Here is a 26,185-nt window from a genome sequence, read left to right on the forward strand (position 1 = left end):
GAGGGATGCAGTGGACCCAGAGCAGCACTGGGGGTAACTGCTATCATGATGGATGGACTGAACCCTGTGCTGACTAAAAAAGGCTGCAGCAGAGTCAGGTCAGCATTATACTGCACCACTGCTGGGATGTGGACCTCCCTCAAGAGAGAGGCCATCGCTGCACTGGAGTAATTAACAGTGGCTCTTTTAATCAAAGAAACTCAGGAGAGTGAAGAAGCTCCTACCTGATATTTTGCTGTCGAAGTCCTGCTCAGATCCACTCTGACTAATGATGTTCAGCCTGGCGATGGCTCCACGGTCTACTCCCCGTTACACTCCTCCCCTCGGTTCTGGCCCCTGACCCTTGACCCCGACTGGACCACAAATCCCCTCTGGAGGAAGCGCCTGCTGTCTTGGTCGTCCTGTCATAAGAGCTCCCCAGGTGGTGCGAGTCGCTGCTGGGAATCTGTCGCCTCCAGGATGCCGGGCTGTGGTTCGGGTTAGGACTTGGCTCTGCGCTATCAGCAGCCTAAAAAAGGACAGAAATTTAGATAAAGAAACATCATTTTCAGTCCTCATTAGCTTTGCTGGAAAACAGGATTGGTTTGGCATTAACTTTTTTAGAAAAACATTCACAAGAATGGAATTAAGCTCACTTCTGGAGCTGTGTAAAGCAGCTCTGAAGCACTTTGTTTGGATGGTTTGGGGCCTTGTTTGGACTTTTCTTATTATGTGGGCATTAAATACATGCTGTTTATGTTAACTGGTGTGTGACGAGGAAAGTCTGCCATGTGGACTCCTGCCAGGGGAAAAATCCCCGACCAAAAACCCCAAACATACCCCAAGCTGAGAGATTTATAATTTGGTGGGCTGACTAGAAAACAAACCCCAAGTTACTAGTCTGTGGCAGCCATAACGGCACGTCCCCTCATAACCTCAGGAGCCCTGCTCTAAGAAAGAGAGAGTTAGATGACGATGCAGTTCCTAAAGCACACAGAAAAACGGCACCCCGCTCCTGTAATTTCAGCTTTTTTAAAAGCACCATAATTAGTGACATTTGGTGGGTTGGAGCTGGCTTCTGGTGCCGTTTTAGAACGCATTCTTGCTAATTGGCTTTAATGGAGCCCTGCTGGACTGCCTTTTCTCAGTCTCCAGGGGTAACAGACAGGAAACCAGTCATCAGTGGAACCTGCCAAGGGGGCGGGTTAAGTGTGGTCACTTCCTGCTTCAGTTATAGTGGGGAGAAAACAGCAGTGTGGCATATTCTCCTTCTATGGTAAGCCACTGCTGTGAGACCGTGGGCTTTCACAAGGTTCTAATGCACTTCTATTGTTCTACCTACGCTCGATGGGCGGCTTGGACATTGCAAAATGGCACACGTTAATAAAAACACACATGGTTGTACAGACTCAGCATGTATTCATTCTGTGTTAGAATACCCAGAACTTTGGTTGAAGGTCATTTAGTGATTGTTTTTGATAATCAAGGATTTGTTTCCTTGGGGCAACACTGTACCATAACAGTCAGTAATGACAAAAAAAGTTATTTATTAATATTTCAACATATTTTTTTCAAAAACACATGGATAATACTCAATGGCCTCAACAGTTTACAATGCATGACACAAAAAGTGTAAAAACTTTTTGAAATAAGTATTTTTACAAGATTTCATGTCTGAACTTGGAGGCAACACTGTACAACTGAGGAACACCCCACTGGAATGAATGTATCAAGGAGTCTAAACATACTTTATCCAACTTCACACGAACAATTTGACAAAAGACTTCACTCCTGTGGCTTTCAAGAGACTGTCTTTCCTTAGCATGACTGGAGGAAAGTTCCTGCAAGTTTTACACTACAGTTCCTCTGCCCTTTTAGCCTTTTCTTGAGGATGAACTGAAAAACATCAAAATAAATGAAAAATCAATATGTTTTACACCCTATCTCAGAATATTAGTACCTGTCCATATTCTGGCAATACCTGTCACTGGACTTTTTTTTTTTTTTTTTGAGTCCTGATCATCACCAATATCATTATCATCATCATCATCATCATCATCATCATCATCATCATCATCATCATCATCATCATCATCATCATCATCATCATCAGGCTCACAGTCACTCTCACTTTCTTTTTTTGAGGTTGCTTGCAGCTCATTGCCTTCATCACAACTTAATACTACTTCATCCTCACTAACATCAGCTGAAAGTGTCAGTTCTACCTTTTGTTTCCTCACAGAGCCATAAATTGATGTTAGGCTCATTCTGTTAATAAGGGAAAAATGTGAGGAGCATGCGCTCTGTGTGTCTACAGTGTGCATTTACAGTCTGAACTTTGCTAAAACTAACATCAAATTTATCTAAGAGAAAACTGCAAAGGAGCAGCAGATTACCTTAGCTTTAGCCTAGCATAAAGACCAAAACCGATAAAAAATTAATAGGATGTTCTCGATTTTTTCAGAGCCAGCATCAAGTGGATGCTAGCAGAACTGCAGGTCTTAGCACTTTTGCATTGGCTTTAATTTTGACAAGCAAAGGTTGCTAAAAACATCAGGAAACACTTGGGTAGTTCCATCCAAAATCAACAGAGTGCTTAAAGAGGGGTAACTGTGCTGTTTTCTAGAGTTATTCTGTCTCTTTGGTACCCCCAAAGGAGCTTTGCATGGGTTTTAGCAAAAAAAAATACATAAAGGAATAAAATTAAATCACACTGGTCAAACTGGAAATGCTTCATTTAGCCCCCCCCCCCTGAAATTACACTGGAGTGTAATATATAGGGGGTTAGAAATGATCAGCTGTTAGTGTTATAAGGTTAACTCTGAATACATTGCAGGCAGACTCTTGGACATCAAGCAGTTGGAGGAGAGCAGCATGAAAAACAGCAGAGCTTCTGCTGAACAAATTATATCCCTGCTTTAAATCTGTCTGACTTTGGTATGTCGCCCAATTCTACAGAATTGTGTTGTCTTGCCAATCTAAGCTCTTATATCACTTCACAAGCAGCACAAAACTCTTGATAAATCAGGTTAAATGTTTCAGGAAGCTTGCTCTGGGTTTGATAGGGGAAAGTGATCACCTGTTTTTAGACATGATTTATAAAAGCCGTTCTTTTATTGCTTTCATGGGTCATTTGTATGAAAGTCTGTTGTCTGATGTTGAATGGCTGAGAACACAGAGTGTTTCAGAGACTGATTTTTATGCTTTGGTCACTCAAAGCAAAAGAGCAGGCTAACACTTTATCTTGCTTCCCCTGGTTTTACGATCTAACAAAGGATGTTTTGGTATCTTGCTCATCGACCACAATGACCCTGCTGTCCTCAGCCAAACATAAGTTCATGGCTCATTCATGTCCAGGCTGAGCGGGAGGATTTTACTGAAATACCATTCTGTTCACTCCTATGAGATGTGGAGAATCCACCATTTTAACCTTTAGTCTTTGGTTCATCCATTTAAAACCTATCCTTTCAGCATTTTCTATGCTCTCTGTGCCGATCCAACAGATTCTGGAGATAATTTACTGAATAAAAACAAAATTTGACCTTTTGGCAGCATGGATGTCACTGTCACCATTAGAGGCAACATTCAAGTTAAAGAGCAGTCGCTGATGCAGAAGCTATGGCCCCCTGAGACAAAATGTGTCATTCTCTGGTTTGAGCAAATGACCTCCAAATCATTTATACATGGGCTATATGAAGAGAAGTCAATCAATAATGCAAGGTGCTCCAGGGAACTTTAAAGAATCACTAGTGTTAACTCCTCCTCAAATGACTATTGATCAATTGATAGCTTCAATCAAAACACAGGACAAGCTGCCCTATTCTCTGGGAAAAAAAGATCAATGGCATGTCAGTTACAAATGACAAGCTCCTCTTCCATCAAACTGTGAGTCTTCATCTACAAGCCTCTTCCATCAACCTCTGACACTGCAATCACAAACTAATCCCAACCTCCCGCTGTCCTAACTGCAGCTGTATTTATCCAAACCTCTTGGGAATGGACGCTGTTCAGACCACTTAAACGTTCTCAAGATCCAAACCAAAGACGATCGGCGGGGCTCCAAGACGTGCTTCAAAGACCAATTATGAATTGAAGCCTGTTTTTTTTTCCACTGCGGCAATTTTTGTTCATAATTGCTATCCAAACGGAGTGACCGGTTCATGAAACGAAAGAGGAGCACTGTTGACACAAAACTCTGGGACAGGGTGAGTGATGTTAGACAGGGTCAGATAAAGGTGAGCAGGGGCATTATAACCTGTACAAAGAGCATCACGCAGAAGGTCACCAAAGAAGGAACTAAGAACGAGGGTCAAGGCCATGTAATAGTACTGATATGTGCACTGACCCCTCTAAAACACGACATGAAGCCACTTTGTTCACGTCAGAGCCCGGATGACAAATATCAGGAGGGAGGGAGATGAAGAAGAGAAGAGTCAGCGACATAAGAGCGAGGCTATTTGCTTTTCTATCACACTGTATCAGAGATGAAGGAGGTGTAAGGGGTTGAAACCAAGTGAAAACCTCCAGCCAAAAAATATAAAGCTTATGCTTAATAATGTTCTCGTAGCATAATAATCTAAATCATAAAGTAAACATATTTAGATTATTATGATATAAAATAATAATATAATAAAATATAAATTTACATAAAAAATGTATTTTTCTTCTTTTCTGAAAAACTTTAAAATATGATTTGAGCCAGTGGTTCTCAAATGGGGGTACGTGTACCCCTGGGGGTACGCGAGGGCACTCCAGGGGGTTTGCAAGATTCAAAAATGTATATTCAAAAAAAATATCAACCAAGAAAAATCCCTTTAACACAATTTACTCAATCAAAGTTTGAATCCAAATAAGTTTAAGTTCTTAAACTGAGTACTTTGTCCAATAGGCATTAATAGCACAGCGCTGTTTTAAATTTTTTTCCAACCAAAACTAATTTTGCGCTTGTACCAGGGGGTACTTGGTGGGAAAAAATACATGTCATAGGGAGTACGTCTCTGAAAAAAGTTTGAGAAAAACTGATTTGGGCAACAACGCTGTGAGGAAAATTAGGCTAAAAACTGCAGATCTTCAAGAGTTCGCTTAACGCAGGAAACCACAAACTGCAGTTCGAAGAAACAGCGTTACAGCACATATAAACATGTTTAAAGCCTGAATCCAAAAACAGATTGGGTCTTGATATCTCAGTTCTCTTTTTTTCTCGACTTAATATTTTTCAAAGTTATCAAACTCACGTTTTTTTTCCCATATAAGGGCATGGCTGACTTGACTGACAGGCAGGCATGCAGTAGCTGTCTGTAGGGAGGCTAAGGGCCCACCTCTTAACCTCATCCAAACTAAGCTAGGTTGGGTTCAGCATTTCCAGAATGGTCTCTGTCAACAACAGGTTTTGAAAGTCTGTCTCACAAATAGAAGGGGTTCCATGTCCATATATTAAACAGTCTTTGGTTGAAATTTGGTCCATCATTTTTGTTGGGCATGGGGGACACGCTCAAATCCAACAGCTGTTTTGTACGATTGTTGGATGGTACAAACAATGTTGACCTATGACTATCATTCAATTAGTATACTGATGTCTATGTGAAACCTGTGTTCTAAGACCAATACGTATAAATACACCTTACTATTGGAAAATTGTAATATTTTCTGCAAGACACTTAAAGGCACAGAGGTTATAAGGACCTCTTAAAGAGTCCTGGTTTGGGCCAAGTTAATACAGTCAAAATTTGCCAAGAAGACTTAAATGAACAATCACAGATAAATATCTCTAAAACTCTGGTACATAAGAGAATCCTCTTAAGCAAAGACCTACTACTCTATTCAACAAAACATCTCTGTGGGCTGTACAAGTGCAGGACAAAAACAACCTGAATCCTGAGGACTTTATTGCTTTCGAAAATGTGACCACAGATGATGGATGAGACAGCGGACACTTTGCATGTGTGTGTTGGTCTCCTTGACTACATCCAGTTTATTTATTGGGGGAAACAGATCTTATCCAAAAGCCTCCAGTCCAGCATAGTTTGTCAAACTGACAGAGCGATATGTTATTGTAACCATGGAGCCCACTGTGTAAGCAGTTCTGCCTACACGTACAAAATAATATTCAGTAATAGACAAGAAAGTTATTCTCAGAGCTGAATGGTAGTTTTCACATCTTTCTGTGACTTGTATGAAGTTTTCCACTCCAGTTATTGAGTTGTTCAGCATACAACAAAGCTTAAATGTCAATGCAGAGAGAGAAGTATGATTAGGCTAAAATGTAGAAATGATACTTGAGCATAAGTTGTGCTACAAGATGTGACGATATAGATGTGAAATGAAAACCTAAACATCAAAAAGTAACCTGTTTCATGTAAAAACTTCCAATTAAAGCAGAAAGGATTTATACATTTGAACAGTATCCGAGCACTCATTTATTGGAGGTAAGTAATCGAGCTGTTGCCTTCACTGTTTGCACTGAAAACCGTTGCATCTTGGCAGAGTTACAGACTATAATGTGGCTGCAGATTTAAATACGAGAAAGCTATTTTCTTCTCTTTGAGGTTTTTCTAACCCTCTTTTTCCCTGTCTAGGTCTTTTTCGTTTCCATCCTCCCTTCTTTCCTCCCTTTTTTTGTCCCACCCTTTTCCTTTTGTGCTTACAGAGGCAGCAGGACTTGGGTCGGGAGAAGTGCTGTGCTAAGCTTGAAGTTGCACAGCCCGGCTCTGGGGAAAAATACAAGCTGAGCTCTCATGCAAAGTGGACACACCAGGAGCTCAACCCTGTGGTTGAACTTTCTGGACTTTTATTTTGAAGACAAAGCTATTTGTGGAAGCACTGCGGATAAAGATATAACATTTGCAGCACTGCAGAGTTTTAGTCAAATTATTTTGTCATCATTTTTGTCATTTAAAATGTTGCAAATAGATATTTCTTCTGTACATCAGGTCAGTGTTGATCATAATGAGACAGTTTCTCTAAAAATGAGGCAAACACTTGCATAAATTTCAGTATTTGCAGTGCACTTTCTTTGTCTACTTTGTTTCATATGAGAGTGTATAAAGCTTAAGGTGTTTTCCTACCTGTGGTTGAGGTGTGTATGATCGGCCCCAGGACTGAGAGGTAACAGGTGCATGTGGGATCACCCTTCCCACGCTCCCTGACTCCACACTGGGAGACTGGGAGCGTTTTCCACGGCGTATTCCTGGCTCCTCAACATCCCTGTTGTTAATCCGACGCATGTACACCTAAGACAAAGAAACTCTTATATTGAAATTCAGTTTCTGTGAGATTGTATTCAACACATAAGTTTGTTTTTATCATCTCACCTCTGCAGGGGATGGCTTGGCTCCTTTCTGTACTTCAGTATTTCCACTAGCTCCTGTTCCGCTGTGTATCGTATCGTCTGTATCAAAGGTTGTTGCGCGGTACGCCCTCCATGTTGTTGTAGCTTCTGCTTCATCTTCCGACCCATCAGTCACTGCCCTCATGCCCCCTCGTCCCCCTCGGCTGGCCTCATCTGCTGAGGCTGCCCCCCTGTTCCTCCAGGTGCTCCTCACAGTCACATTCTTCATGTCTGCTAAACTGTCCTCTTGGGACTGTTGGGTTTGTCTTTGGCGTCTCCAGCTGGAGACCGTGGTGGTGCTACTACTGCTGCTGCTTTCGAAGCCGGATTCGGTGTCGTTCAGGTCGGCAGAGGTGGTGTCTGAGGACTGGTGGCTGTAGTTGCTGCGGCACAGGTGGCTGGAGGTGGTTGTGGTATCCAGTCTGGAGGTGTTGTGGAGTTTAGACCTTGATGAGGATTCACTGTGGTCGTCCAGATCCTGGCATGATCGCAGGGTGATCTCACTCTTAGGGATGGAGATCTCATATGGGACGGAGATGCTGCCGTGGTGCTCACTGCTAGGGCCTGACAATACGTGAAAATGTCACATGCATTTTTCTAAAACTTCTGATAGATAAAGAATACACCAAGTGTTCACCAAAAGTGGGATAATTGCTCAAATTGAAAAAAAAACAATGCTGTCACTTAGCCAGGATTAGGGATGCACTGATACCAACCCTGGTATCTGGTATATGGTATCGGTACCCCTCAAAGCTGGATCAGTAGCAGTAGGAAGGGGCCGATCCAGGCAACCGGCCTTAAGCCCTTTTTTTTTTTACCAGTGCTCTTCGCCTTTCGATTTGAAATGTTACCTCTGATGCACTTTCTTTGGTTTTTGCTGCATCATCAATCTACAGGATTTAAAAGTAGGGATGCACGATATTGGATTTTTGCAGATATCCGATATGCCGATATATCGAAACCCCTTTTGGCCGATACCGATACCAATAATCACAAGTTTGTTTTTTTCACCGTAAAGAAAGCTAAGTCTATCTTGTACTGGAATTTATATGTTACTCTAACTGTGACGGTCTTATTTGTTTAAGAAACACACATAAAACAAGACAAAAAACATTTGATTTTACCATAAATAAGAAATGTATTATTTTTTCAAACTCAAGACATTCAGTATTGAAATACAGAAAAATAATTTCTTTAGATCACATGAACTTTAAATGTACAATGCATTTTCAAACATAACCAAGTTGCATTTGATTATTTTAGAGCTACTGTAACAACCTGTTGACAGACACAGAGCTCTGCAGTGCAAATAAATGAAGTGCTACATTTTATTAAAGGAGCTTATTTTTTAGATGGAAAATAATAATAATCCTAACTGAATAGCACCTTATCGGCTGTGCCTATCGGCAGAAATTTTCATATCTGCCGATACCAATAAACGTGTTTTAAGCTTTTATCAGCCAATACTGATATTGTGCTGATAATATCATGCATCCCTATTTAAACGTTTACAATTGGAGAACTTGTGTACAGTCTGAAGCATTTTTTTTCTGGTAAACATTTAAATATTTCATAGTTTGAATAAATATTAAATATAACTTCAGTAATTCCATATACTTATTTTTTGTCCTTTACTCAAAACATCACCAGTCTTACCCCACAGTAGGGCATGCAGGTTATCATTTAACACTGGTATCGGATCAGTATCCATATCGGTCGATAACCAAAGCCAGTAACTGTATTAGGGATATACCAATTATCGGCTGGGCCGATTATCGGAGCCAATATTTGACATTTTGAGGCATATCAGCATCCGCTGTCTGCAGTCACTACTCAGTCCCCAGCACTGTCCCACCCACAGTACCATCTGATTGGTTAAAGCAGAGCCATGGCTTGGGAAACAGCCAATCAGCAGTGCAGTTATTGCAGCTATTGCAGTTACATTGACATTTTGGAAAACTTTATTTACTGTAGAAAACTTTGGCAATTTATGTTTTTAAGTTTGCATTTAACTTTATTAAAAATGCTGCTAAGCCTGGGAGCTGTTTAATAAACTCATGCTTAAAGGTATTTGATTGCAGTTAAGTGTTGGAGTTTGTATTGTTCAAAATTTTGACACCAATATTTGCACTTTGGCTGCAAATTAATTTCGGCTTCAAATATTGGTTATTGGCCTCCTTGACTACAAACAATCTGTATCAATTTCAGCCTGGAAAAATCCATATCAGTCTATCTCTAATCTGAATCGGAACCAGAAAAGTTGGATCGGTGCATCCCTCGCCAGGATAAGATCAGCGTTGACTATTTCGTCCATAGGGGGAGCCAAACTTACCTATAAGGATGTTACTGGTGGAGGTGTGGCGTTCCTTAGTTGGTATGTGCTCACTGGACACACTGCTGCTGCGACTGCTGGTTCTGGAGGAGCTCGGGTCATTGGGGTAGATGGTTATACTACTGGTCATTTTACTGGTGCTGGTCACCATGGGTTTGGTGGAGATTTTGGGTTTGCCATTTGAAGCCAAAGATTCCGACATCATCATCTCCTTCCTGTCGATCTCCACAATGGCAGGCTTTATGACAGCTTTTGACCTCAGCGCCTCGCGCGGGCTGCAGACTCGTTGGATCTCAATCCCTGATGCAGTAAGCCCCTGGTGGCCCCCTTCAGCTAAGGGTGTTCTGCTGTGGAGCTCTTCATCGAAGGAGCTCCTGGAGGATGAACCCTCTGAATGGGAGTCATGGACATGGGAGTATCTGGGGAATCTGGAGGCTGCAGTCCTACTGCTTACAGTTGAAGTAGTTGTTTCAGTTATGGGCTCTGGTTCAGAGGGCCTTGAACCCGTTGATTCTGTTTCAGAGGCAGATGAATGGCCCTCTGAGCCCTGGTCGCTGGGCAGCAGTGGAGTGACTTGGGATCTGTAGGCTGTGTAGGATCCGTTAGCTTTGGACAGAGAGGGTGCGACAGACACGGGTACAGATTCTTGAACGGGGTCTGTTGATTCCTGATCTGAAGCCGAAGCTGTGTCCTTTTCTAAAGCTGAAATACTATTTATGTTAGTAGAACTTTCAGGCACTACATCAGAGTTGTTTGATTCACTATCACTTCCCACATATAGTTTTGAAAACTTTTGTAATTTGCTCTTTTTAGTCTCCCCATCAGTCTGTTTGTGAGCCGTCCTCAGAGGCTTCTGGTCGTTAGCTGCTGGAGGGTAGCGGCTCAGGACAGATGCTTTTTTAGTATCACTAGACGTATTTACAGAGGACAGAGGAGCTCCTCTCGTCTTTTCCTCAGCTCCTCGTCCGGCATCTCTCAGTCCGTTATCAGATGAACCTACAGCAGCTGGGGTTTTCGGTGTCCTCCTCATCTTGTGAGCAGGGCTGAGAGCTCTCCTCACAGACTTGGGAGAGCTCTCCTCTGAGTGGCTAAGGTCTTTACTTCTCAGCTTGGTCTCTCTCTTATGTTGAGGAGAGAGCTCTCTGTTCCTGTGTTTGGGGGAACTCGGTTCTGAGACCGCTGCAGCAGTCCTATATTTGGGCTTCTCTTGCCGGAAACTTCCTTTTACAATAATCTCTTCGTTCTCAGCTTTACCGTTCTCCAGGAACTTAGCAGGACTGTTGGGGCAAACGTTGGCGCTCCCGTTGCCAACTTTATCCACATTACTTGTTCCGTTTCTTCCAATACTGCCTTTTCCACAGAGCTGTGTCCTCAGCTGTTCCACTTGCTCACCCAGTTGGCGAGCCCGGTTTCGCTCCATTTGGAACTTCTCATGAAGTTCACCATTTTTGGACTCAGAGTTCTTTAGATCCTCCTCCACTATCTCCAGCTGTTTCAGGCGATTTTTCAGCCTCTCGACTTCCTGTGTCAACTCCTTTACTTTATTGTCCTCCTCCTGTGAACCTTCAAGACTGCTGTTCTTCTCATTCTCAGATTTGTTCACCAGCCCGATGTCACCAGGCATCTTCAAGTAGTCAAGGCTCTTCTTTCGACCTACCAGTTTACTCGTGAGGAGTCCTGTGGATGACAGCTCATCCTCAATTCGTGACCTAATGAAATCTGGACGACCAGGGTCGGCTGACAGGCCCAGACGGTTCTTCTGGTGCTCCAGTTTTTCCGTCAGCTTCTTAATGGTCTTCTCATCTTCTCTTTGCTTTTCAAGTAGCCTCTTGCGCTCATTCACAAAAGTCAGGGTGAATCCTTTGAGCTTCTCAAGCTCCAGAGCCAAAGCCTGCTCTGCTTTGTCCAGCTTTGACTCAGACCCTTCTACCTCCTTCAAACGTGCTTTAAGGGCCTCCAGCTCAGAGGACAGCTTCTTCGTCAAGTTTTTCTCCTCGTTCAGGCTCAGGCAGAGCTGGCTGCAGTCAGATTTACTTTTGCCGAAAGCTTCTTCCAGTTTTTCCAGTTCAGCCATCCTGCGTTGGAGGCGTTCAATCTCAGCTTTGAGGTCCTTCGTAAGACTTTCTTCCTCTTCCAGTTTCTCTCTGACGGTGCGGCAGAGGTCCTCAGCTTTCCGTACCTCCTCATCTTTTCCTTGAACCTTTAGGAGACACTTCCTTAAGACCTCCACATCACCAAGTAAGGATGAGTTGCTTCCTTCTGCCTGGATGATTTTGTCCTGTTGGGGGAAAGAGAGTTCAACCAGACATTAATCTTTTGAAATCATTTATTTCTCTTCAATTCATTGGATGAACAATGAGAAGTGAATCAATCTATACCTGCAAGTCAAGTAACTCATCCTCAGCTTTCTGCAGCTTAATGGTTGCTTCTTCCAGTTCGTCCAGTTTCCGGCCAAGACTCTGCAGCTTGTGCCGAAGGTGGCGATGTGTCATGTCTTTATGGTCAGACATGGCCAGGAAATTCTTTGTGATTGATTTGTTGTGTTTGTGCTGTGGCTCGGATTATTTGATCACAGAGTTTGGGGTCCACATTTGTTTTTCGGTAGTTTCAAATCCCTCAGGTCCTTGAAGAGCTTGTTTTCTGTCCTATTGTTGCGGTTGTGGTGACTGTCCCTTTAAGACTGTGTGGCTCCCTCAAGAGTGATGTTTAGCAGACAAATCTGTCATCTGTGGGAGGGAGAGAGGATATAACACTTAGTCATTCCTAATTTGTCAATGACAGTCATTTACATTCACAAAAGGTAGCTCAGTAAGCAAAAAAGAGGAACACACGCTGAAGAATTACTGTCATACAGACTGTGGGAAGAAAACAAATGAAGACAAATCCTTTCCTTTTTTAAAATACACAAGAGTGATGGAAAGATTTATTGTCCATGATCATGAAGCAGACATAATCCTTTGTGTGGCTGTCTTCCTTTCTGCCACTGAACCACCACAGACAATGTGACCTGCCTACACAGGCTTGCATACAAAGACACACAGAGACACAAACATACGCACACAATTTGTCTTCTTCCTATTCCAGTGTTGCATCCATCATTGAGTTTTTCTTGCCTGCTTGCTTCTGCTTACATCAGCATATCTCAATAACACAGTCTTCCTGCACATGCCCTCTTCTGCACATCACTGTGTCATTATAACTGTCACAACACGACGCAATTCATGGTCATGGGATGATTTAAAGAGGTGGGTATTGTGCTTTTCTAAGGCTTTATGGAGTCCCTCTGGTACTCTTATAAGAGCTTTACATGATTTACAGCTCAAAAAAGAATTCCCTATTTTTCCTCACATTGCTGTTTTAAGAAACCTTTATTTCAGCCTATGCTTGTAATGCCTCATTTTAGCTGCTGCCTCTTTAAGGCTCCCTGATCATCAAACCCCTTTCCTTCTGATTGGCCAGCCCTCTGGACACCTTCAACATGTCATGAACTAATTAAAAGATCTCATTAAGATCTCTTTTAGACGGATGAATGAATGAATGAATGAATCAGCCGTTTTGACCAGTTTACAGACAGATTCAAGGATTTCTACAATATATAAATGTGTAGCATTTAAGCTGCGTTTCCACCAAGCAGTCCGGTTCGGTTCAGTACACTGCAAAAACTGAAATCTTATCAAGTGTTTTTGTCTTATTTTCAGTAGAAAATTCCTTTTTAGACTAAATACGAGTCAAATTGATGATGATAAACAATCCAGAAAAATGTCTTGTTTGAAGTTAATTAAGGTCAAAAATGAGGTCTGAATTGCTCGTAACCAGTAAAAAAATCTGCCAGTGGAACAAGAGAAAAGTTACTTGTATTAAGACATTGTTCTAGTCTCAAGGAAATTTTCAAGCAATTTTTTCTTGTTCCATTGGCAGATTTTACAAGCAATTCAAACTTCATTTTTGTACTCTGATAACTTGAAACAAGACATTTTTCTGGATTGATAAGTTGAAAGTGGCTCATATCCAGTACAATTTTTACTTAAAAAAAGACAAAAACACTTAATAAGATTTCAGTTTTTTGCAGTGTACGGTTTGGTACAGTTAAGCTTGATCCCGTTTGTGTTTCCACAGCAAACTGTGCTCTCTCGAGGTATGGGGCGTCTAAGTCGGATGCAGAAAGCCGCAGCTGTCAAACAATAGCGTGACACCGTAGCAGCGCGACACAGTTAACCCTACTAATAAATACAACGAAGAAGAAACACACGACACCGTAAACAAAGAGCACAAATGGAACACATGCAGCATTTGATCCTCTCTGTGATTGGCAATCACAGCTTTGTTTCAGAGAAGTCTGTGTGCCACCAGGAGAAATGCGGTCGCTGTCGGGGTAAGTGACGATTCTTTTGACCAATCAACGGTCTGCAGTGTGTTGCTCCACCTTCTGAGAGCAGATTGGTTCAGTCTGGCACCCATACGAACTTTCATACGAAAGGGTCCCAAAAAGTGGATGGCTCGTCTCGGTTATTTGGGGATCTGTCCTGGGATAAGTCAGTGGAAACGCCACAAAATGTGTGCTGTACCGAGATGAACCAAACTGAACCGGTCTGCTTGGTGGAAACACGGCTTTAGTCTGCACATATTTAGTATGGAAATCCAGCATTGTCACTTTATAACCATGTTTGAAATATAGGAAAACAATACCTCCTCTTTAACAAAAAAAGATAGATTTTTTTGGGGGTACAAGCTATAATACAGAGAAAAAAAATTGATGCAAGTTTAGGCACAAACAAAGCCCCCGTCACTATTTTCCTTGTTAGACAGAGTATATGTTTGTGCAGCCATTCTTGAGTGCGACTACCAATCTGTAAGCCTAGAATGTGATGAGAATGGGGGAAGTATTGATATCCTTGTCGGCAAGGTTTCCATAAACTTAGCGTCTGTCTCATGCATGATTCAGGAAGCAGGCTTTTCTATCCTTCTAAATCCTATTACTCCCCTCCCCCATCCCCATCATTCTGCTGAGCTCCCCTCAATGACCGCAGGGGAATATCGACCTGAGGGTAGGACACAACATCTGCACACATCATCACTTATTGACCCCCCTGAAAAGCGTCTCCTTGCCTCCTCTGTCCTCTTGTCTGCAGCACCATGTTCAAAGATTCGCCTGTCTGAAGCTACAAACCACTACACACTGGGGGTACAGTGATATTTTTCAACAGTAAATAACTTTTACTGCGTCAACCAATGCAGTAAATTAACTCAGTCTTTTTTATCTATGAGAGCTCAATGTGTACACAATAAACAACAAGGTATAGCTGGCTATTATGGTTTACTCCAGCTCAGTTTTCATTCCTTTCATTTGGTGTAAGAAGTACAAACCAATCTCCCCACATTTCATTAAATGTCTTGTTGAGCATAACCACAGAAGTGAGCCTTGAAAGTCAATATGGCAGCAGTTACTTAATGAAAAAGCAAAATGTAATATCAAAGTGTTTAAGTGTAGCATTTTAATTGTTCTCTTCTTTCATGAGGTCTAGCGGTTTGCTAACCCTCACAGCAGAGAACAAGACTTAAAGGAAATGCCGTGAATAACATGGGGTTGAACACGGAGGAATTCTGAGGGAGAATTGTAAGCATTACTGTCCACTTTCATGCCAAAACACCTTACTCAATAAAGTCACTTTGTTTTGTGTCAGCTTTGCCCAGCTGCGGCTTATTAAGTGAGTTGTAGAGAGTTTTTTCTTTAGTGTTCAGCGAGGTGAGATGGTAGCCTCAGTCCAGACCTTTCCTGACTGATGTTGCTCCAGTGGATGAAAAATACAGTGAGAATAAAAATCCAAGGATTGGTCATTGGCACAGCATTTTTAAAATAGCAAGAGTTCAATCCATCATGGCAGCTCCTCACGCTGCACTATGCAACAAAGAAAAAACGAAACCACTGACAAAGATTCAAACAGTGTGTGAAGGGAAAAGTCATTTCCTTGGACAACAAAACTGGAAGGTAATTTTCCAATTTGGTGGCCTGACTCTAACGCTGTTAAAAATAAAAAGCCCCTTAAATCCTTTATCATTATAATGCTTTTGGGATATTACTGGTTATCTTTGAGTTGGATTTCTGGTTCCCTCTGAGTGCAGCTTTGGCTTATCCTCATCCTGGTTAAAAATGGTGTACACCTACGTCCAGATACTCCTGTCTTGGCCGGTTGCCTACCCCTCCTTTCTTTCTCCCTTTCTTTCTTTGCCAGCTCTCTACCTCCCTCCCTCATCTCTCCTCTCCATCTCTCACAGACACGCACACCAACCAGGCCAAGTGGGCACTTTTAAGGGGCGGTGGTGCGTGCAAAGCGTCTCTGGCAAAGGCCTGCCTCTGCCAAACCAATCAACATACCTGACTCGCTTATCACAGGGCTGAGATCTCATTAGTTTCATTCAGGGCCAAGACAGGAGGGAGTTAGAGGGATGGAGGGTGAGATGGCAAGGAGGAGAGGAGAAGTGAAAATGCTGGAGGATTGTAGGTTAACAGAGTTGTCTTGGGTTGTTTTTTTTATCCTATCCTAGAAAGATGAATCTCTAGTACTCCCTTTATTTCTCTGACTTTCCACACTTTGATACTAAATTAATAAAGAGAATATTCTGAAGTTTATTACTCTTTTTTAAGACTTTGGCAGGAAAAGTTACTGATGTGGAGTGGTTTGTCCAAGTTTTAAAACATAGAGAAGGAAGGGAAGGGAGAATGTCAGGAGAGTATGTAGAGGTCTTAAAAATTAGCTTCAGTTAATACAGTTTTAAATCCCAGTTCAGTGCACTGTTAAAAAAAGATGGGAACTCTGATTCAAAACTGACCTCTTATCTCTTATGACGTATCGTATCGTATCATAAGTATCATAAGTAGGGGTGGGTACTGAATTAGGTACTTTTGTAGGAACCAACCAAATTCTGTCTGTAGTACCAAGTACCGATTCACCTAAAATCAAAAGGTACCATGTTTAGGTACCTAAATGCATCTTTGTGACTGTGAGGGATTATATATTGAAAAAAAATATGTTAAACTGATTTTTTTTCACAATCTATTATTAAACAAATTGATATTTTTTTACCACATAAACACAAAAAAGTACTGAAAATCTGTACCGTTAAGTACTGGTACCGATTGCCAGATACCGGGCATTGGTACTATATTGTTTCAGATGTGAAAGGTACCCATCCCTAATCATAAGAATCATAAGAATCTCATCTCATTAGGGATGGGTACCTTTCACATATAAAACAATACAGTACTGTTCCCGTTCCTGGCCATCGGTATCAGTACTCAACGGTACCAAATTTTAGTTCTTTTGTGTGTGTTCATGTGGTAAAAATTATCAACTTGTTTGATAATAAAATGTAAATTCTTTTCAATTTAACATATTTATTCTACAATATATAACCTTGCAATGCTGTGTTCATGTCCAGCATGGAAAATCACTTACTCTTCCACTCCCTTACAGTCCCAAGGATGCATTTAGGTACCTAAACATGGTACCTTTCAATTTTACGTGAATCGGTACTCAGAATTTGGTTGGTACCTATAAATGTACCTAGTTGGGTACCCATCCCTACATCTCATCATACCATAATGTATGGTATTGTATATTTGGTAGGAATTCCTCTCATAGCCTACTGTATTCTATCGTACTCTTTGTATCATTTTGCGTCATATAATTTCCAATGTATCATACTGTATCTTACTGATTGACCCAGGTCAGTTATTAGAACATTACCTTAGTTTAAACAACATCTGTGACAAAATTCACCCATATGAACTCAAAGCACGATCAACATTGTTTGATTCTTCTCACATCTTTAACTCAAGGAGTATGGACAGGGAGCTCTGTTTGTGACCCATCTGCACACCCAGTCCCATCCATAAACAGGAGACCTGGACTGTTGATTGGCAAGGAGAGTCAAGGCTACAAGAATTCACCTGGCTTTACATGAACTCTGCCTGATTATGTTTATGAGGCTCTTTGGTTAGAAAGAAAGTATGACAAGATGAGGCTTAAAAGACCTAAGAGACAAGAAAAATCACCACAAGCAGCAGGCAAAATGTAAGCAAGGTAAACAGAAATGTAATACCAAAATGCAAGGCTAAATCACCAGGAATTTGCCTCAGACCCTTTGGGGTACCAATATATCATGTGGCAAATAGTTTTTAAACTTTAACAAGTTAAACATTTGCTTAAAACAAAGAGTCCTCAGGCGATGCCTTCATTAAAATTAAGTGTAATGATTTAACATTTCTCACTTAGTGCATTCAGCCTTAAGCATTTTGGAAAACATACAGTACTAAGAGAGGAAGCAATGAGATTACCAGGATTTACTGGGGGACCAATACAGGGTAACATTATTGGTTAAAACCACCCTGATGCCAAACAACGTGCTCCATCTCCAGACAAGGTCTGCAACTGCTGACTGAGTTAGTGCAACAAGCTGCTCATGGTTTCATCTTGCAAATTACAATTTTATTGCTAATATCAAATTGAATTTTGATCAAGACATATTTTGTTCTGAAAGGAGAGGGAAATAAAGGAGCGTAAAATATTGGAGGAACAAGTGTCAACACTGTTTTTGCCCACAGAGGATGATGTTCAAATCAGCAGCACAGAGAGGTTCTGCCATTTGCTGTAGCTGGTGTGGACCCGTGTAAAACTGGTAACACCAAAACTGGACACCACAGGGAGTCTTGAACTACTGGAGGTAATCTGTGGAGGAGTGGGGGAGTTATGGTTCAGAAACAGATGGTGATGCATCGACTGAGGTGGAAACTGATGCAGATAAGAGGAGGAGAAAGAAATAAAGAACCAGAGAGGTTTCATTTTGGCCTACACCAAATGCTCCAACCTGCCTTGGAAGTAAAACTTAGTTGAAGAAGTCAATCCGCTATGCTTGCTCTCCCTCTCAAACACACACACACATATTCACACAACCAAGGTTACAATCATACACCATATCATTAGGGCTTTAGCCACTCTCTTCCTGCCTGCCTGTTGCCTTAAGTACATTCTGTTCTCTCCATGAAAGCGAGAAGGAAGGAAAGAAAAAAATCCCCTCTCTCTTGCACTTGACGTTTGGTTGGATTTTCTGGGTTTGAAGCTCTTCTGCCTCATAAACGGTAGTTAATAAAGGGCCCAAGTCCAATCAAAATGCCTCAACCGCATCTTCATGCAGGGGGTTACTGCCAGTTTGTGTAGATGAATGTGTAACAAATTCCTTGTGTACGTCTGAGTGTGTGTTTGTGTGAGCAAGGACGGCTGCAGTGGATGGATGCTGGCGCAGCAGTGGAAGCCACAAGATGGTGGAGACCTGATGCTTGGCCTGTATTTTTCCGTTTTTCCAAGAAAGAGAAAACCGGCATCCCATAATGTTCGGTTTGTCGTTTCCTGTGCTGTCATGTTACTTTTTTTTTCGCTGCTCTTTTTCACCCTTTCAGCTTTGCACCACTCCTGGAAAAATGGCAAAGACATGAAGGGCAGTGTTGCATTTCAGCCGATACAACAGATAAGAAGCTGAAGGTCATGAAGCTGGTCCATTCGAAACATAGCAATGCCTTCTCTCCTTGGATATTTCCTAAACATACAGGGTGAAATAACCACAAAAAGTTCAAATATTTCAATGTGGTGGTTAATTGTGGGTAGGCAAATGTCCTTTCTGTTAGAAAAATAGATTTGTTTATTGGAAAAGACATGAAAGTTAACCACATAACATGAAAATGACAAAGCAGGTCCTGTCTGCTTTTGAGAACAACAGTGTTAAGATAATCCTCAGGGACATTATTTTCTTCTCTCTCAAAGCAAAAGGAAAAAAAAACTTAAAAGCAAGTAATTGATCCTGCTTTGTCCTATTTCCTTCAAGGGTCTTTTCATCATGCCTGACTGCTTATTATTGGAAATACTGGGCATGGACACTTGTTTCATTGTGCTGTTGTTGTTTTTTTTTCACAAGAATTTCTTTGTCTGGTTTGGCAAAGTATGTCAAAATAAGAACATTTCAACTGGCATCATGTGTCTTCCATCAGGGCATTATCAGAAAACTTTAATCTCAATCAGGAGAAACCTGTTGCACAGCGTTGTTCACATCAGTCACCAATGTTCATGCTGTTTGTGTCTACCTAAATTTGTTTTATATAACTTGCGCCATTTGCAAGTGTCCCAAACTCTGAATCTTTTGAGAGGGGAGAGGCTCCCTTCAAATGCTCTTTTTCATTTCCTATAACAAAGGCATAAAATCACTTTTTCTCATGTTTTCTTGATGAATCAACCCCTACCGCCTCTCACCTGAGAGTCCCCATGCTGATTGCGGATATCGCAGCGCAAATATCCAATTGAGCTCAGATTCTCCTACCCTTCAAATAAGCAAGCAGTGCATTTAACACATCAGAAATTAACGTAATTTGCACAAAGTCGGGCAATCCACACACATATAATTTACGAATAAAGCCAATTTACCATGCCACTGGCCAGAATTTGTGCATTCAAGTAGAGCTGAAACGATTCCTCGAATGATTCGAGGTACTCGATTCCAAAAAATACTCGAGTAATTTTCTCCGCCTCGAGGAATCGTTGTATTTTTAAAAAGATCAAAGAGTGGTGTTTCAAATAGAGCTGAGGACATATTAAGAGAGTTTTCAGACCCCTCAAGCTACCTCTTATACAAAATAGCAACTAGCAACAAATCTAGCTTCTTTTCTGGAGTTTGGAGACTAATGGGTCATTCTACGAAACGGGTGCCATTTGGGTCCGCAACATTTGATGAGATGTACAAGGCACAAAAAATGTGTCAAAGTGTGTTTACAAATTTTGGAGCTACCAAAGCAAAAGCTCTTATTGACATGCTGAATCAGAAAATTCTATTTCTTAAAGAGAAAAATTTTCATTTGACAGATAACTGCTCTTTAACTAAACAAAAACATATTCTATCCGATTACTCGATTAATCGATGGGATTTTCAGTAGAATACTCGAATACTAAAATATTCAATAGCTGCAGCCCTACATACAAGTTGCTTGGTTCACATCACCTAAATGGCATCGGCTGCACCGCCTGGACTTGGATCCACTTAGGTCTTGACATTGTCTTTACATGATGAATAGTTTTAGCATTCGGTGGTAACACAACAATTATAATGTGGCTTCTGTAGCCTCTCCTTATCTTAACCTGATAACCCAGAGCCTTTTCTCTCAACCCCCTTTTTTTATTCTTTTTTGTCTGGATCAGGAGTCCTGTTGCTGGAGCTTATAACCTGCCCCCAGCTTATGCAAGAGGGCATGATAAGAAGATGAGAGAGAAAAAAAATACAGGAAGGGAGCAGAGAGTGGGGCAGATATGACAGGACTTATAGCGACCTACCATGCACCCGTGTAATGCTGCACTAAATTTTTGGCTCGTCTGTTTATGACCCCATTGCGGATGTAACTTTGGAGATGTTGAATCAAACTCAAAGCCCCAAGAGCTTTAATGCCTGGCTCTTGATTTTGGTTTGTAACAGAAAAGTGGAGCATGCTCTTGATCAGAAATCAGCTCCACACACAGGATTACATCAAACAGCAACTGTTGCTGTGACCGAGAAGCAGAGCACTGGATGGATAATGAATGTGCTACTTGTAACAGCGGCTATCAAAAATACTTGGTCGTCCTAAGGCAGAGCTGCAGCCAAGGAGATTTAGAGCAAGTACAATGAAATGATGGAAACAGGGTTTGAGTCACTGTGTGGGTGGAGAGGGATTCAGAGTTCTGGATGGATGCTCGCTGATACAGGATGAAGCATGAAACACGTCGGCTCTACATTGGACCTCTTTGTTGAACTCTAGGGCATAATGACGCCAATAATATTCACACCATCCACACTAATCAATTCCTGACTTATGCAGTCTAAATATGTTGTGTAGGGTCATGATGCATTGCTGCTGGTCTCAGGTCTGTGTGCCAATAAGGGAAAATGAAATTGATTGTCTCTGAGTGAGTGTTGACTTTTTATACCAACCTCTCAAAAATGTTGTAGCCTCATTTTAATCTTCAGTTAAAAACCTAGATTAGGCATTTTTAAAAGGTTCTGCTGATTAAATCATCAAACATTTTCTCAATAGTCTCAGATTATTATTCCAATAATCATCTGATTATTTTAGCACAGGTGCCAAGTACTACTCCCCAAATTAGGGTTTGGCTCACGTGCACAAGGGCTTTCAAAAAACAAAAAGTTGGGCAATGTTTCTAGGTACTGATGTTAACACAGATTTATGTCCTGTCTGACTTGCTACCGTGAAATATTTTCCACTCAGGAACGTCCTCAGACTGTTGCCCTCTGTGTTCAGGGTCAAAGGTCAGTGACACTGTAAACATGTAAGACAGGCCACACAGGACACAGCGGCAAACAGTAGTGAGGCCCTGATTAGGACAGCAGATCATGTTAGAAGCTGAACGAGTCTGAGCTGAGCAACATCAGTCTGACAAAAACACAAGAAAAGATATTTTGGGCTGATTTGACTTCTGAGCTATGAAAAAAAAATACAAACCCCTCCGTAGCTTGGGGGAGCTTAGCAAAGTCTTCAGTTTAAATATCTGTGTTTGATCGATTCCAGTGATAGACCTGACTCGCTCTTTTCCAATGCAGAAGCTTTTGGTGTACCTCCTCCCTATTGTAACTACATATCAAAACTACAGCTACCCCCGGTCTAAATTTTTCAAGCCTATGCAGGAGTGCCAAATCTGCAGTTCTTTGAGGGTCTGAATAAGGCTGGCTGCAGAAACACCTGAAACCACATAGATGATAAATCTGTTTATAACCTGGTTCAAAAACAGCTCTGGTTTGAATGGCTCATTTCTCTATTAGCACACAATAGGAAACAGGCAAGCACCCTGGAGCTGTCAGCAAAGAGACTAAAGGCCTGCCTTTTTACCTTATCCAAACTGAAACAAAGCTAGGTCAAGGTTTAGCAATTCCAGTATGGCTTTCTGCAGACAATAGACATCAAAACTCTGTACCAGAAACAAATGGGTGATGTCATCAAAGCTATTTCTTGGCAAAACAATGCGAACCACAAGCCCAGAGATTCATCAGTTTGGCAGCGCTGTATTTTTGGCATTTAGGACTTTTCCAGAATCACTGTTGGACACGTATTTTGTTTACTCTGATGCCTCTTCTCGATTTCTGCTTGACGTTACTGCTGTTTCATCTAGTGCAACATGCATCAGCTCTAACCTAACGTGATGGGCTATGAAAAAGCAAGAGGGAACTGAAACAGGTAATCTGACTTGCACAGAAACTACACTGCTAAGGCTGCGCTGGAAGGAGCGCAAGAAAACTTGAAAGTTAAAAATAAGCCTGATGGTTCAGTCATGATCAAGGCTAGAAACGTTAACCAGGTCATTGACTTTGTAGGGTTGATGTCATGTGGGACCCTGAGTAGAAGACCAGGTCAATGATAGCAAAAAACTTCTAGAAGTAACTGCAATTTGTAGGAGTGATTTTAACTAAATGATATTATATATAAAAAAAATCCTTATTTTCTTTTCTGCACAATGGTATAACCTGATGGTTAAGCTACCTGGCGTTAGAGGTGTCTGAAGAAATGGTAAAGTAAGTACTGAAAGTCAATACTTATGGAATTGTACAAACCAACCGACTTAACCATCAAGCTGTTGATCAAGATGTAATACCACAACGAAAATCTCTGGCAAAAGTTTAAAACTGGCCTAATTGGGATTAGTGAATCAAAGACAAACTCCTTGACCTCCTGTTACAACATCATATTCTGTCAGGACAAACAGAAGCCACCTATTTAAAGACATGTTTAACAGCTGCTCAGACACTCTCAGGTATCAGCAGACGTCAGCACACACTTTATAAGCCTGAATGCGTGCGTGCAGATATGTGTTGTTGTGTGAGACGATGAATTGCCTGAGAAGGAATGTGTGTGTGTCATCATTTCACACTGATAAGAAGACATGAAAACAACAAAACATGATGACACTTGTTAGAGTCAACACAGGGCACTTAGAGTCTGTGAATAAGAATGAGTCAGGCAGAATGAGGCGAGGCAGGCATGCAAAAGTTAAAGGAGGGGTGATAAGAACAGAAAATTACACAGGTAATTACACCGTCTACTTTTTAAACCTCTATCCTAATTCATTTATCTTGAAAACCTGTAAAACAATCTATGAATTCTGATTTTTAGTCTCAGAATAAGATGTTCTTTCTACTTATCCCAGGATTGGGTTGGGACACTGGGATCCCAGGAAGTCTTAATAAAGATAGAAAAAAAGATGCTTTGTAGTTGACCTTGAAAGAGTGAACCTGATGGCATCTGCACAGTATTATGGTCTGCAGACACTCTGACAATGTGACTAATACAACCACACACCAGGTGCTGGTGAGCACACAAAAGCATTAATAAGCTTATCATGATAGTGAAGGCTAGATTTATGGTTAAAATACTCTCGTACATCCTTTCTTTACTCAGCATTTCAAAAAGTATATTTCAAAAGTAAATCAGTCAGTACTTAGAGTTAGTGAGTTTTTGTCACTGGGATCTAGTTGGAGTCACCCACTCTGTACAACAAACAGACCAAGCTAAAAAGATGACAAATCATGCAAAGCAATAAAATAAAGCAGTTTTGCGTCAGAATAAGAGTTTCTCTGACAATAACTGTCAGTCAGAGGACTGGATGTGAGATAAGCTGCAGTTGAGACAGGGACAAAAAAGGGTTTGTATCAAAAATGTGCTTTAAACTTGTTAAAATAACATGTTAGATGTTTGTTTAAATGTGTAGTTTGTATTTCTATTTCTGTCGTAATATTTTATATGACATTTCTACCATTTTTAACTAATTAAAGAATAAGTTTTATTAAACTGTCAAATGGTTAAACCACAAAAGCATGAGAAGTATTAAATAGTTCATTCTCATAGAAGTTATGCAAGTGCACTGGTGAAATTGGTTATTTGTTATGAAACATCCCAAAGTGTATTTCAATTATTTAATTTCTAACCTTGGTTTTGTCGTACTGAGTAAGTCAGTATGCCGTAGCCACTGATGTTTTTTCTCTATTTTTGGGTCAGTTGGTTTAACATTTCATTTTAACAGTAGACTGTAGTAGACTTCTAAAACCAAACTCATATTAACTTTTTATTGCAATATCAGTTCTTTTTATTGGTTACACTACTTCACATTTATCAGTTTCACCAACTTTTCATGTCTTTCACCAAGCTAGCTCTCAGCAAGCTCATATTATCCGTCAAAAGCATTTCATCCTCATAGTGATGAGTGTTTGTCTTACAAAGCTTAATGGTCCCTAATATGGGGTTTTATAATGAAGCTTTATAATGAACTACCAAAAGTCATTTTACTATCTAATGCAACTTCATACAGCTCTAACTTTAACCTCAAGGTAAGATCAAGACTCCTCACATTTCTCCATTATCCTCCGTCAGTCGTTCTTTCACGTCATCTTTACCTTTAAATCCCCCCCAACCCCATTTCTGCTGCAGCATTCTTCTGTTTCCTTCCCCTGCCCTTCATCCTGTCTCCCCTGCTTTCCTGCAACATTTGCATACTCTTTCCACTGTACCCGAGAGAGAGAGGAGCGATGACAGCCGATCATCAAACCCTGCGCTGCTGATGGATTGGGCATTCTAGCTCCCCTTGATAGCTGACGACAACTGCCTCCACACAGACATTTCATAGGCGCGCCAATAGCTCTCAACATACAGCCCTTAAAACCTTCAGCCTGGCTGCTTGACATCCTGCTCATTCACTGCTTTCCCATACTGAAAAAGAGCACACACACCTACACATACACACACACAGCCTGGTTGGCAGAGCTTGGCAGTGCTTCATCAGCCTGAGCTTTGGCATTAGCTGCCTGCTGCGGCTGAATGGAGACCTCAGTAGCTCTCTGATGAGGAAGAGACCTAAGAGAGGGAGGAAGATGAGAGCAAGAGGGAGACAGAAAAGACAAGACGAAGCAAATGTGAAGGGAGAAATATGAGTATAACATGAGGTAAGCAAAAAGAGATGGAGAGAAACAGAGAAAGGGAGGAGAGAGAGAAAGGGGTAAAAAAAGAGGGGAGTGAGTCCACAGAATGCAGAGCAGGTAGCTGGCAGAGTGGATTACTGCAGCAGGAATGCAGCACTGGCTGCAGGAGGGAGGGAGGGAGGAGGAGATGAAACAGCAGGGGAGGTAGCAGGAGGTAAAATGATGAAGCTGTACCAGAAAGGGCATGTAGTGAATCATACCATTATTAAGTAACGTACTTCTACTGTGTTTAAAATAAAACACTGAAAGTGTGTCAAGGAAACAGCTGGTTACATCATACGCAAGAGGTGCTCACAAGCGTGTTAATATTTGAACACGTAGCAGGATGCTTAACAGGAATTTAAACACCAGCATGTTTTCTGGTATGAGTCAATATCCTTTGTAATAACCTTTAAAGCACAGGAATTAAGACATTATTTCCAGTAGAGCTGGGTATTGTTAAAAACCTAAAAATTCTATTCTATTCAATTCCATTTGATTCTGTTTGACTTTAT

General features: G+C 41.2%; 1 protein-coding gene across 1 annotated transcript in view; it reads right to left on the reverse strand.

Moving 5' to 3' along the window:
• luzp1 (leucine zipper protein 1) overlaps nt 1-26,185 on the reverse strand; it is a 56,445-nt gene that overhangs the window by 5,925 nt on the left and 24,335 nt on the right. Inside the window, exons 3-7 of the mRNA XM_074691868.1 lie at nt 12,017-12,364; nt 9,639-11,916; nt 7,290-7,870; nt 7,044-7,208; nt 225-508 (exon numbers count right to left, since the gene is read on the reverse strand). Coding sequence (XP_074547969.1) covers nt 266-508; nt 7,044-7,208; nt 7,290-7,870; nt 9,639-11,916; nt 12,017-12,148 — 3,399 coding nt within the window. The 5' untranslated portion in view covers nt 12,149-12,364 and the 3' untranslated portion in view covers nt 225-265. The remainder of the gene's footprint in view (nt 1-224; nt 509-7,043; nt 7,209-7,289; nt 7,871-9,638; nt 11,917-12,016; nt 12,365-26,185) is intronic.

Source organism: Halichoeres trimaculatus, unplaced genomic scaffold (assembly GCF_033239565.1).
Source record: "Halichoeres trimaculatus isolate MK-OKI-2021-1 unplaced genomic scaffold, fHalTri1.1 fHalTri1_scaffold_17, whole genome shotgun sequence".
Taxonomy (NCBI): domain Eukaryota; kingdom Metazoa; phylum Chordata; class Actinopteri; order Labriformes; family Labridae; genus Halichoeres; species Halichoeres trimaculatus.